The following is a 12566-nucleotide window of genomic DNA, read 5'->3' as shown; positions in this document are numbered from 1 at the left end:
TCTCCCCTGCCGTCTCCTGTTTACCCTCATCTACCACCCCACCACCCTACCTCTCCAACACACCATTCGACGAGCCTTCTGGCGACTCCAGTCTGACCCTCCACTTCGCACATCTTCCACTCCTTCAAACAAGCCCACAACCTACGAGACCTCTTGGTCCACAGCCTCTTCCCTAACCCAACCTTCCAACTCAGCTTGTTCCCCTGCTCCTGCCCATGCTGCCACACTTGCCCTTACCTCTCCAACACCTCCCCCCCTCACAGGCACTCATCATCGACCCTATCATATCACTGACTCCTTCACCTGCACTTCTAGCAATGTCATCTACTGCATCTCCTCCTCTCTCTGTCCTTCTTTGTACATTGGTCAAATGGGACGCCACTTGGCTGACTGGTTCACGGAACACCTCTGAGACATCAGACTCAGCAACGGCACCCCGGTCACATACCATTTCCACTCTACCGGTCATTTTTTACAACACCTGTCTGTGTTGGGATTGTCCTTGCACAGGGGCCATCCAGACTCCCGTCTTTGCCGTGAACAGGGATTAATCTTCTCTCTTCGCTCTTTTGCACCACATGGGTTCAACTCTCCTCCCCTCTTCCTCAAACACTCCTCCTCCCTTCCTCTCATACCTACTTACTCCCACCCACCCACCCACCTCTCCTCTCTTGCTCTTCACTCCTACCCACCTTCTCCCTTCCCCCTCTCCCTTCATCGTCACCCCATTCCTCATCACCGCACCCCTATACAATCCAACTCCACCATCCCTATACATCCCATCCCATCCCTTACATCCCACTCCCATATACCCAACCCTTGTTCCCCCCACCACATCATAACACCCTGCACACACTAGCACTGAACACTCCCCAGCACCCACACCACCATCCACACACCTTCACATGCACACCTTAAGGTCACCAGCCTTCATCCACATAAACATTCATGCTCTCGCACACACACGCATGCGCACTTTAACTTTGGTATCACAACTACTTTATCATTTCCCCTTCTTCCTAGCTTTCCTGTGTGACCCCTCTGTCCAGCATTCGCCATAATAGATCACTAGCCAACATTTTTTTATTTTCTCTCCCTGTTTATTTCTGTGTTTCTTTCTGAGCGTAGGCTCAAAACATTAAAGACTTTCTCCCTTCCCAAGCGTTAAACTAATACATCTGTTTGTTGTTTACACATCTGTCTTCATCTTTTTTGTAAATTCTCACTATATATATATATATATAAACACACGTGTGTGTGTGTGTGTGTGCACGCACACATGTATGTATATAGATATATACATGTGTGCACATGCAGATTCAGTGAACAAAGTTTTACTTTCCCCACACTTATTGGAGTAATTTTCCTTTATTCAACAGGTCTTTTCATAGCGATTTTTGTTTTGTCTTAATAACTGATCAGATCCTGGAGCAGATTTCAACCCTGACATCCGAAACTCTGAGTCTTATTATGACAACCAACTAATTGTCACATATTATATATATGTATATATATGTATATATATATATATGTATATATATATATATATGTATATATATATATATATGTATATATATATATATATGTATATATATATATATGTATATATATATATATGTATATGTATATATATATATGTATATATATATATATGTATATATATATATATATATATATATATATATATATATATATATATATATATATATATATATTATTTTGTTTAAAAGAGTTACAACTCTGTTTTTTATGTTTTATTTATATTCTTGTAAAATTAATGTGGGATATAGAATATTGAATATACAATATATAATATAAAAATGGATGGTACAATGAAATAAAGTATTGAATGTCTTATTGAATATATGGAATATGTCTTATTGAATAGATGAAATATTGAGTGTTCAATATAAAGGATTAAATATATAAAGGCGATTACGTATTTTCTATAACTTGTGGCATTTCATCATGGCTGGTATGACAGACTTCAACAGACTCATATATATATATATATATATATATATATATATATATATATATATATATATATATATATATAGTATACATGTGTATGTGACTGTGTTAGTATCCCTTTGTCTTTTAATCACATGATATTTGTAAACAAGGATTACCATCATAATAATAAAAACATGTCTGGCCATGGGGCAATATTAGCTTCCTTGGTGAGGATTGGTGATAGGAAGGTCATCTAGGCATAGAAAATTTGCCTCAACCAATTCCACCTGAAGCACAGAAAAGGAGACATTAAAACGATTATTATTATTATTATTATTTAACTGAACAAACAGCAAAGAAAAGAAATGTGTTCAACAAGAGAGAGACAAAGTTAGATCTTATTAAATACCATTGTATAATAATGGGGGTAAAGAGCCCCTCGGTCATCAATGGCCATGGTATTGCACCTAGAAAGTTCCCCTCTGTCTATTAAAGAATCTTCTTCTAAATGATGGAATTGTATTGTTTCTTGGTATTGCAGCTGATAAATTACTGAAATTATATCACAGGTGAATTATATATATTTTGAACAAGAACATTTGTTGGATTAAATATGTTGTATACTTTATATTTATAACAGGTATTTTTGGTATACCCATAGAAAAAGGAACCGAATGTATAGTAGATACTATACAGTATTATCTTGATACTCACTCAAATTCTAAAATAAAACATATTTGTTTGATTGATGTACGGAAGGAAGTAATCAGAGCTTTTAAGCATCATCTAGAAAAGGTGTTTGGAATCAGTGAACGCAGAGGTAGGACTTGTTTGATATTTTAGTGAAAATTTAAATGGTCTCTTTCAGGTGTTAATTAAGATTTTTCCTCCTTCAGTCAACCTTTATCTGATTCCTATTATTGGTTTATGGGTAGAGCCATGGATTTGTGGTTAAAAGGCTTCATTTCTAACCATGTTGATTCCCAACGTAAGGCAACTCAAGCAAATCTCTTCTAATATGGCCCTGAGCTGACCAACGCCTTGCCAACTGGTTTGGGGGATGGAAACTGATACAAGGGCCCCTCATATTTGTATTGTGTGTGTGTTTGTATTCTTGTCTTGACATCATGTGATGGCTGTAAACGAGCATCCCCAGCATACAAGTGAGGTTGTTTGTTTCGTGTCTTCTGTGGAAACCACGTCTGGCCATGGGGAAATGTTACCTTTGCTTGGAAACAGGTGAGGTTCAGCATCAGGAAGAGCATCCAGCTATAGAGAGTCTGCCTCAATAAACTAACCTGACCCATGCAAGCAGGGAACAATGGATGCTAAAACAAGGATGATGATGATGATGATGTTTAATGTATTGGTGTTGGTAAAATACTCTTGTCTCACTCTGTGAATCCTGTCTTGTATAAATAACAAAGGATAATTATAATTATTTATCTGATCCATTGTAAACATGACTATTGTTCATATTCTAATTAATATGAAGTCATAAATTGTTCAAAACAGAAAAAAAAGGCATTTTCAATAAGTGAACAGAGGAATTCAACACAGAATGCCCCTGGGAGCTCCTCCAAGCTGATAACCTGGCCCTCATAGCAGAATCACTACCAGAAGTAGAGAAGTTTCAGGTGTGGAAGCAAGGTCCAGAATCAAAGGGCCTTTGAGTTTATCTAGAAAAAAACCAAAGTCTTAGTAAGTAGGAAGGTTGAGAAATCATAAATCCCTTCAGGTAGATGGCCCTGCTTGATCTGCAGAAAAGGTGTAGGTAGAAGTTCCATAAGATGTAACTGGTGCAAGCTATGGACACATAAGAGGTGCAGCAATATCAAAGGAAGGTTAACTGGGAAGATAGTTGTTGTGTGTGGCAGATGTATAGGGACAATAAACAGAAATAGAAATGTACAGAAAATAAACTCCATCAAATGCCTGTGAGGGATACCTAGAAGTAGTTGACTGCTTCTGCTATCTGGGTGAACAAATTAGCAGTGGAGGTGGATGCTCCAAGAGCATAGCTGCAAGAATAAGATTAGGTTGGGCAAAGTTCAGAGAGCTTTTACCTCTGTTGGTAATAAAGGGCCTCTCCCTCAAAGTGAAAGGTAGACTCTATGATACCTGTGTGCAAACAGCCATGCTATATGACAGTGAAACATGGGCTGTGACTGCAGAGAACATGAGAAGGTTTGAAAGAAATAAAGGTAGTCTGCTTCAGTGGATGTGAAATGTCAGTGTGCATGTGTGACAGAGTGTAAGCATCTTGAGAGCAAAATGGTGCACAAGAAGCATCAGATGTTGTGTGCAAGAGAGAAGAGTGCACTGTGTAAAAAAGTGCTGATCTCTGTCGAGGGGACGTGTGGAAGAGATAGACAAAAGATAGACATAGGATGAAGTGGTGAAGCATGATCTTCAAACATTGGGCCTGATGAAGGCAATGGCTAGCGACTGAGACCTTTGGGCAATATTCTGTGCTTAAGAAGACCCATCAAGCCAACCGAAATTGTAGTTGTGTCCGATACCAGTGTCACATAAAAAGTACCTTTCAAACGTCGGGCCACACAGAGGTGATACGTTTCTGAGACCTCTGGCAATTTACCAGACTTGAGAAGACTCATCAGGTTAATTGAAATCGTAGTTGTGGACGATGCTGGTGTCATGTAAACAGCACCCATTTCACTCTTGGAGTGGTTGGCATATGGAAAGGCATCCAGCTGTAGAAACTGTGCCAAATCTGACTGGAACCTGGTGCAGCTCTCCAGCTTATCAGTTTCAGTCAAACCGTCCAACCCATGCCAGCATGGAAAGTGGACGTTAAATAATGATGATGATTTACATTTTCTACTAATGATTCTTTAAAGAGAAATTTGTAGAAATAAGTGTTTTATTTTCTTATGTCCAATAATGTTGAACCAAGTTGTTTTTACGAGAGGTCATTTATCTCTGGAAGCCTTCTTCAACTGAATAACCAAGTTTCTTGCATTGAACAGGTTACCCTGTTAGAAATTACTTATCACATGACCATCAGCCTGAGTCATGTGATGTGGTAAGCATGTAAATTGTGTGAAGCAGACAACACTGCCATATGAGTGATATATATACTTGAAAAAACAAATTATAAGAAAGGTTTTAAACTGCACCATTTATATATCTTTGATTAAAATTTTAAAGACTACATGTTTATTATGGACTTCTGGTCACACATGTGCAATGATATACAGCAACTGGCCTGAGCATTACCTGCACCATACCTATACCTGTGTGTCCCAAGGAATGTCTTTCCTTAAATTTTAAAGAAAAGCATATCATTTCTTAATGAGATTTTCTATAAATATGCTTCAGATAATATAAATTCCAATTCTATTGGAATTTGTTCTGTAAAAAATGTTTCAAAACAAACATCTGACATGCATCAGTATTTATGTCTGCTATCTCACCAATTTTTATTTTCATATTAAATTCCATTTTTATCGTAATATACACACTCCTAAAGGTATTTGTGGAAATTTTCAATCAAAAATAACCATCTTCCCAAAAGTTATGAGGAAACAAATTTGATTTGTGTGAATTTTCTGAAACTCCTCTCTCCACTCCCTCAAAAACATTTTTTTCACAGCAAATTCCCAACTTATTGGAATCTACACCATCTGAAGCATGTTTTAATAAATGTTTTAAGCAAACAAGTTTTATAGGAGGGTGAAGATCACATTTCACTAACGAGTTTCACTGTTTTCAGATTTTGAAAGTTTCAAGTATGTTCTTCAATGTATTTTTAGTCCATGTGGTGGAAGAAATAAATGGAAATACTGTTATATAGCCTTGTCACCATATAAAAGATGGGGAAGATGTGACTACAAGTTAGCATGTATTCTTTTGCTAAATCATATTTTCAGAAAGGAATATCGTTACTATTTATGTGGAATAAAATGGTTCTTTTAAGAGTGAGAAGAATGTCTAATTGTTTATTTTCAGAAACCACATCATCAAACACATCCCTTCTTGGTCCACAACAGGAATCATCCTCTATGACACCCAGAACTAATGTGACATCTGGAGAATATGATGGCATCGAAATAAACCTAAGGATTGACTCAATTTATAATGCATCTGTGAGTAAATAGATTCATGTAACTTATATTTACTTGTTATTTCATTTCCAAATAAGGAATCATTAGAGTTAATTAAATCATTTTCTCAGTCTAACTCAAACATTCTATTTCCTTCACATCTGATATCTTGAGTGTATCTTTTGTTAATTTTAACAACCTCCAACTTACTACAACCATTCTGTAGAGCCTTTCTTAACAACAATATCAACTGCAACAATGTATCCATCTTCTCTCCATGGAATGTTCCTTACTTGTTTACCATAAATTACATTTCTAGGTTGATGTCATCGTTAACAGCACCACTAGAAATCTTCAGCTTAACAATGGTTCTATCTCCAAATCTATTCTCAATGCCGCTGGTCCTCAGATGCAAGTTGAATGTACCCAGAAATATCCTCGAGGTATTTCTACATCTGAAATAGCCATCACTAAAGGATATAACCTCAACTGTAAGAATGTATTTCATCTGGTATTACCTTCCTGGGATGAAAATTCTTCTCATTTAGTGAGTATCAATCATATGACATTGATTTATTGAAAGTTGTTGTACAACCCTTGGTTATCATTGATCCAGTATCACTGTGGCACAAATGGAATTGTCCATAAAACTATGCACAATCCACAGATCTGTTTTTCCAGTCATACAACACCTCCGTCTGCTTCCAGACAGTAGCATGTACTTTGATGTCCAGTGATGTACAGTATGGGCCATGGTTTGACAGTCTGGACTTGTGGTATTCTGTACAGTTTCCAGAGCAAGGATTCTGGTTGTTTGAAATTGATGTAGACTCTATTCTAGATATTCCCTGAACATTTCAACTAAGCTATAGTCTCTTCTGTGCAGTGTAGAGTCTTTTGTGTCTGTGATGCCCTGCCTTGTGGGTTGTTTTGTTGATTCTTACAGTATGTTCTCACCCAGATTTCCCTCTTGTAAATAATAATTAATCTCTCCTCTTCCCTATTATTGTTTTTTGTTAATTACAAAATTCCACTTGAATTACACCAAATCTTAGAACATTACTCTTTTCATTCATGGCATCCATGTCTTCACTTGGTCAGACTTCCTGCTATCACATGATCTGTGTTAATCCAATGACCACATGATCTGTTAATCCAATAATCACTAGAAGTTGTTTAATGCTATTCGAATCTGTAAAACATTTCTGTTTGAAACAACAAATTCTGTGTGGAATGTGTTAATCAAAGAATATATTAATTACAACTTAATGATTCCTTCCTGTAATAAAATGTTCATTATCAATTACCAAAACAATTATTTTTTTAGACTCTGGCAAACTTGACTCAAATAATAACCATCTGTCTACTCACTGCTGAGATATTGGAAGCAAAAAGCCTTGCATTTCCTATATTAGGGGCCGGGGTATTGAAGTACCCCATTGAAATTCTACCCAGAACAATGTATGAAGCAGTGAGAAACTACTCAGATTTAAATTCAAGCCAGATCAAAGTTGTAAACTTTGTGGTTTATCCTCAAGACACAGAAATTCTGAAGGTTGGTGGATGTATTTGTTGTTTGTTGTATTATATTGATATTCTTGGAATTTACCAAAAAATTATATTCTGCCATAAACAAAGGAAATAGAAGTGGTCCTCATTTACAGCCCTCATTCCATATTGGAATGGGCACAACAGTTTGACTGGCTCCAAAGAGCCACAAGACTAACTTAAACCCCAGTGTCTGCTTTGGCATGGTTTCTATGGCTGGATGCCATTCCTAATGCCAACCACTTCACAGCATGTCCTGGGTACCTTTCGTTCATGCTACCTTTAATACTAAGGTTGGCATGCTGTTCATTATGTCTTGTTGTGCTTTATCCTTTCATTTTACCATTTCCCATCACCAAATTCTTGCTTCTGAAATATTCCATTGCAACATTTGAAGCTAACAATGTTTTGCTTGTTGTTGTTGTTGTTCCTCTTGTATCCAAAACCAACTCTACAAGAATCAGTAACACTGAAGGTCTTCTTTGCAGTCTGGCTGCTGATTTTATTGTTCTTGTTTAACCCCGAGTCCATTCTGACTCAGCAGATTTGAAGTCAATGATGTCTGTCTTCCTCCTCCTCTTCCAAGCTGCCACAATCAAGACACGTTTCACAATGCCACACCATTAATCTCTGTCCCCCCTCCCCCTTTCCCTCCATTTCTTGTTCTGTGTCTTTTCCAATAACATCAATGTAACTGAGTGGAACTTAACCCCCTGCCTGAGTGTGGAAATCTCCAAAATATAAAATCTGATAAGGTCAAGAGTTCAATAAAGTAACAGGGGTCAGCAAACCCTATTCTGTGTTGAGCATCAATAGCAGAGATGGGTGGAATATCATCATCAATGTTTAATGTCTGCTTTCCATGCTGGCATGGGTTGGACGGTTCCACTGAGGACTGGCAAGCCAGAAGGGTGCACCAGGCTCCAACCTGATCTAGCAAGGTTTCTGTAGCTGGATGCCTTTCCTAATGACAACCACTTTGAGTGTGTAGTGGGTGCTTTTCATGTGTCACCAGCATGGGGGCCAGTCAGGTGGCACTGGCATCATCCATGCTTGAATGGTGCTTTTTACTCCTCAAGCGCAATTTATTGCCCAATGATTGAAAGGTACTCTCAGATGGACTGGTTATGCTACACTGGCATAGGCCATGGTTATGGTCTCACTTGGCTTGCCGTGTCTTCTCAAGTACAGCATATCTCCAAAGGTCTCAGTTGTTTGTCATCGCCTCTGTGACGCCCAACATTTCATGGTCATGCTTCACCACCTCATCCCAGGTCTTCCTGGGTTTACCTCTTCCACAGGTTCCCTCCACTGTTAGGGTGTGACACTTTTTCACACAGCTGTCCTCATCCATATCCAACACATGACCATACCAGCGCAGTTGTCTCTCTTGCACATCACATCTGATACTTCTTATGTCCAACTTTTCTCTCAGGGCGCTTACACTCTGTTGTGTATGCACACTGACATTACACGTTCAGTGGAGCATACTAGCTTTATTTCGTGCAAGCTTACGCATGTCCTCATCTGTCATAGCCCATATTTTCAATGCTGTGTAACATGGCTGTTCGTACACATGCGTCATTCAGTCTACTTTTCACTCTGAGCGAGAGGCCCTTTGTTACCTGCAGCAGTTGGACCTCTCTGCACTTTGCCCAGGCTATTCTTATTCTAGCAGCTATGCTCTCAGAGCATCCACCCCTAATGCTGGCTTAGTCACCTAGGTAACAGAAGCTACTAACTGCTTCTAGTTTTTCCCCCTGGCATGTGACGGAAGCTGTTTTCTGCACATTTCCAGTGTTTATCACCCCTCTGCATTTGGCACACACAAAAACTATCTTCCCAGTTAGCCTCCCTTTGATATTGCTGCACATCTTATAAGTCCATAGCTTGCACTGGGCACATCTTATGGAATTTCTACCGATGCCTTTTCTACAGATCAAGCAAGGCATCTACCTGAATGGATTTGTGATTTATCTGCCTTCCTACTTATTAAGACCTTGGTTTTTGCTCGATTGACTCTAAGGCCCTTCGATTCTAGACCTTGCATCCACATCTGAAACTTCTCCTCTAGTTCTGATAGTAACTCAGCTATTAGATCAAGGTCATCAGCATAGAGGATATCCCAGGGGGCATCATGTCTTGAATTCCTCTGTTATTGTCTGGAGGACTATGATGAATAAGAGGGAGCTAAGGACTGATCCTTGGTGAACCCCTACCCCTACTCGGAATTTTTCACTATATTCGTTATCATCCCTCACTTTACAGCATCCCTGTACATGGCTTGTACAGCTCTCACTAACCACTCATCTATCCCTTGTTTCCACATTGAACACCAGATAAGGGATCGGGGGATCCTGTCAAAGGCTTTCTCCATGTCAACGAAAGCCAAGTACAAAAGTTTATCTTTGGCTAGTTATTTCTCCTGCAGCTGTCTTACCAGAAATATAGCATCAGTGGTGCTTTTCCCTGGCACGAACCCAAACTGCATCTCATCTAAACTGACTCTCTCCCTAATTAGTTGGGCTATGACCCTTTCCATGACCTTCATTACCTGATCCAACAACTTGATACCTCTGTAATTATTTGTATCTAAAGCGTCACCTTTACCTTTGTAGCAGTTGACTATGGTGCTGCTACACCAGTCATTGGGTATGACTCTTTCGTGTATCACCTGATTGACTATACGGGTAACTAGACTATAGCCGACACCGCCAGATATTGTAAGCACCTCTGCAGTGATTCCTGATGGGCCGGGGCTTTCCCTGTCTTCATCATCATCATCATTTAACGTCCGCAGAGTTTCTACAGCTGGATGCCCTTCCTAACACCAACCACTCTGAGAGTGTAGTGAGGGTTTTTTACGTGCCACCTGCATAGGAGCCAGTCCAGCGGCACTGGCAATGACCTCACTCGAATGATTTTCTAATGTGCTACTGGCACAAGTGCCAGTAAGGCGACGCTGGTAACAATCGCGCTCAAATCGTGCTTTTTACATGCCACTAGTGCAGAAGCCAGACAGCTGCTCTGGCAATGATCATGCTCGGACAGTGCTGTTAGTGCTCCACCGGCACAGGTGCCAGTCATCGAATATGGTTCAATTATGATTTCGATTTCACTTGCCTCAACAGATCTTCGCAAGCAGAGTTTAGTGTCCAATGAAGGAGAGGTTGGTATGGGTGCCATTCGTCGAATTTGGTTCGATTTCAATTTCAAATTCACTTGCCCCAACAGGTCTTCGCAAGCAGAGATTAGTGTCTAATGAAGTAAAAATACGAATAAGTGAGCTGGCTACACTTCTGGCAGAGGTCATAGATTATGCTCTCACTTGCCTTGCTGGGTCTTCTCATGTACTGCATATTTCCAAAGGTCCCGGTCACTGGCCATTGCCTTGGTGAGGCCTAAAGTTCGAAGGTCGTGTTTCACCACCTCATCCCAGGTGTTCCTAGGTCTACCTCTTCCACAGGTTTCCTCAACCACTAGGGTGTGGCACTTTTTCACACAGCTATCCTCATCCATTCTTGCCACATGTCCATACCAATGCAATCGTCTCTCTTGCACACCACAACTGATGCTTCTTAGGTTCAACTTTTCTCTCAAGGTACTTACACTCTGTCGAGTATGCACACTTACATTACACATCCATCGGAGCATTCTGGCTTCGTTTCTTGTGAGCTTACACATGTCCTCAGCAGTCACCGCCCATGTTTCACTGCCATGTAGCATGGCTGTTCATAAACATGCGTCATATAGTCTGTCTTTTACTCTGAGTGAGAGGCCCTTTGTCACTAGCAGAAGTAAGAGCTCTATGAACTTTGCCCACCCTTAATTGCTCTTTCTACCAAGGTACTGTCAATTTAGATAGCTGGTCCCTCTGTTGGGTCGACATTTGGCAGACTCTCTTTCTCCCATTCATTTTCTTCATTTGGCAACCTTTCATAGTGGCGTCTCCAAGTCTCTCTCTCTTTGCAGCATCATTAAATGCAAGTGAGCCATCATCCATGCGGACACATTTCTTTTCCATAAATAATGTGATTTTTTCCATTGCATGAACTGAAAGTCAGAGGGGGATGGGATAAACTACCTGCATCAACTTGCTATTAAAGCAGGTAGTAATTTTACCTTTTAATTATTCTTAATTCAAGTTTTGAAGAGTGCAGTTCAATTTTAACAGTTATTTTTTCAAAGCTACAATGGAAGTGACAAAGGAGCATATTTGGCATATTTTGCATTAAGAGTTCAATAAAGGAAACAACACAATGGAATGTGTGAGGAATATTAATGCAGTAAATGGGGATCGGACAATAAGTGTAAGCCAGTGTCAACTGTGGTTCCAGAAATTCTGAGTCAGAAACTACAGCCTAGAAGACGACCCTCATTCTGGAAGACCTGTAGAGCTCATAGCTGTTGAGGAACTAACAGAGAAACTTGGATTTGATCTTTCGACACCTGCATGCCATCAGACAAGTCAACAAACAGCAAATTGTGTCAATGATTTCCTCACAAACTTTCTGAGTCTAATTATGCCCAGAGAGTGAATGTGTGCCCTTCTTTGCTGTCACGTCTCATGAATAAACCTTTTTTGGACCGAACAGTGACTGGTGACAAGAAATGGGTTCTCTATAAAAATGTCAAGTACTGAAGACAGTGGTAGGGAAAGGAGAAAGACTGACACCCCAGGAGAAAGAAGGTCTTCACCCATATAAGGTGTTGTTATCAGTTTGGTGAGATATGAAAGGTTCAGTTCACTTTGAACTTTTAACCCTTTAGTGTTCACATTATTCTGCCATAATTAATGCTTTTTTATCCACGACCCGGCAAGCCAAGTAAGATCGTTGCCAGTGCCCCTGGACTGATTCTTGTGCGGGTGGCACATGAGATGCACCATTTTGAGCGTGGCCGTTGCCAGTACCGCCTGACTGGCTCCCGTAGGATTTTCGAGCGAGATCGTTGCCAGTGCCCCTGGACTGGCTTGTGCAGGTGGCACATAAAAGA

The 12566-nt window shown here is 39.8% G+C and overlaps 1 protein-coding gene across 1 annotated transcript in view; it reads left to right on the top strand.

The window, feature by feature from the left end:
- The window catches only part of LOC149137953 (protein mono-ADP-ribosyltransferase PARP14-like), a 70497-nt gene that overhangs the window by 45765 nt on the left and 12166 nt on the right, over positions 1–12566 (top strand). Inside the window, exons 6-9 of the mRNA XM_089339711.1 lie at positions 2597–2776; positions 5929–6065; positions 6343–6570; positions 7351–7578. Coding sequence (XP_089195837.1) covers positions 2597–2776; positions 5929–6065; positions 6343–6570; positions 7351–7578 — 773 coding nt within the window. The remainder of the gene's footprint in view (positions 1–2596; positions 2777–5928; positions 6066–6342; positions 6571–7350; positions 7579–12566) is intronic.

The sequence above is a fragment of the Octopus bimaculoides genome, chromosome 1 (assembly GCF_046866305.1).
Source record: "Octopus bimaculoides isolate indiv1 chromosome 1, ASM4686630v1, whole genome shotgun sequence".
Taxonomy (NCBI): Eukaryota; Metazoa; Mollusca; class Cephalopoda; order Octopoda; family Octopodidae; genus Octopus; species Octopus bimaculoides.
This window is presented reverse-complemented; position numbering and strand designations above follow the sequence as displayed.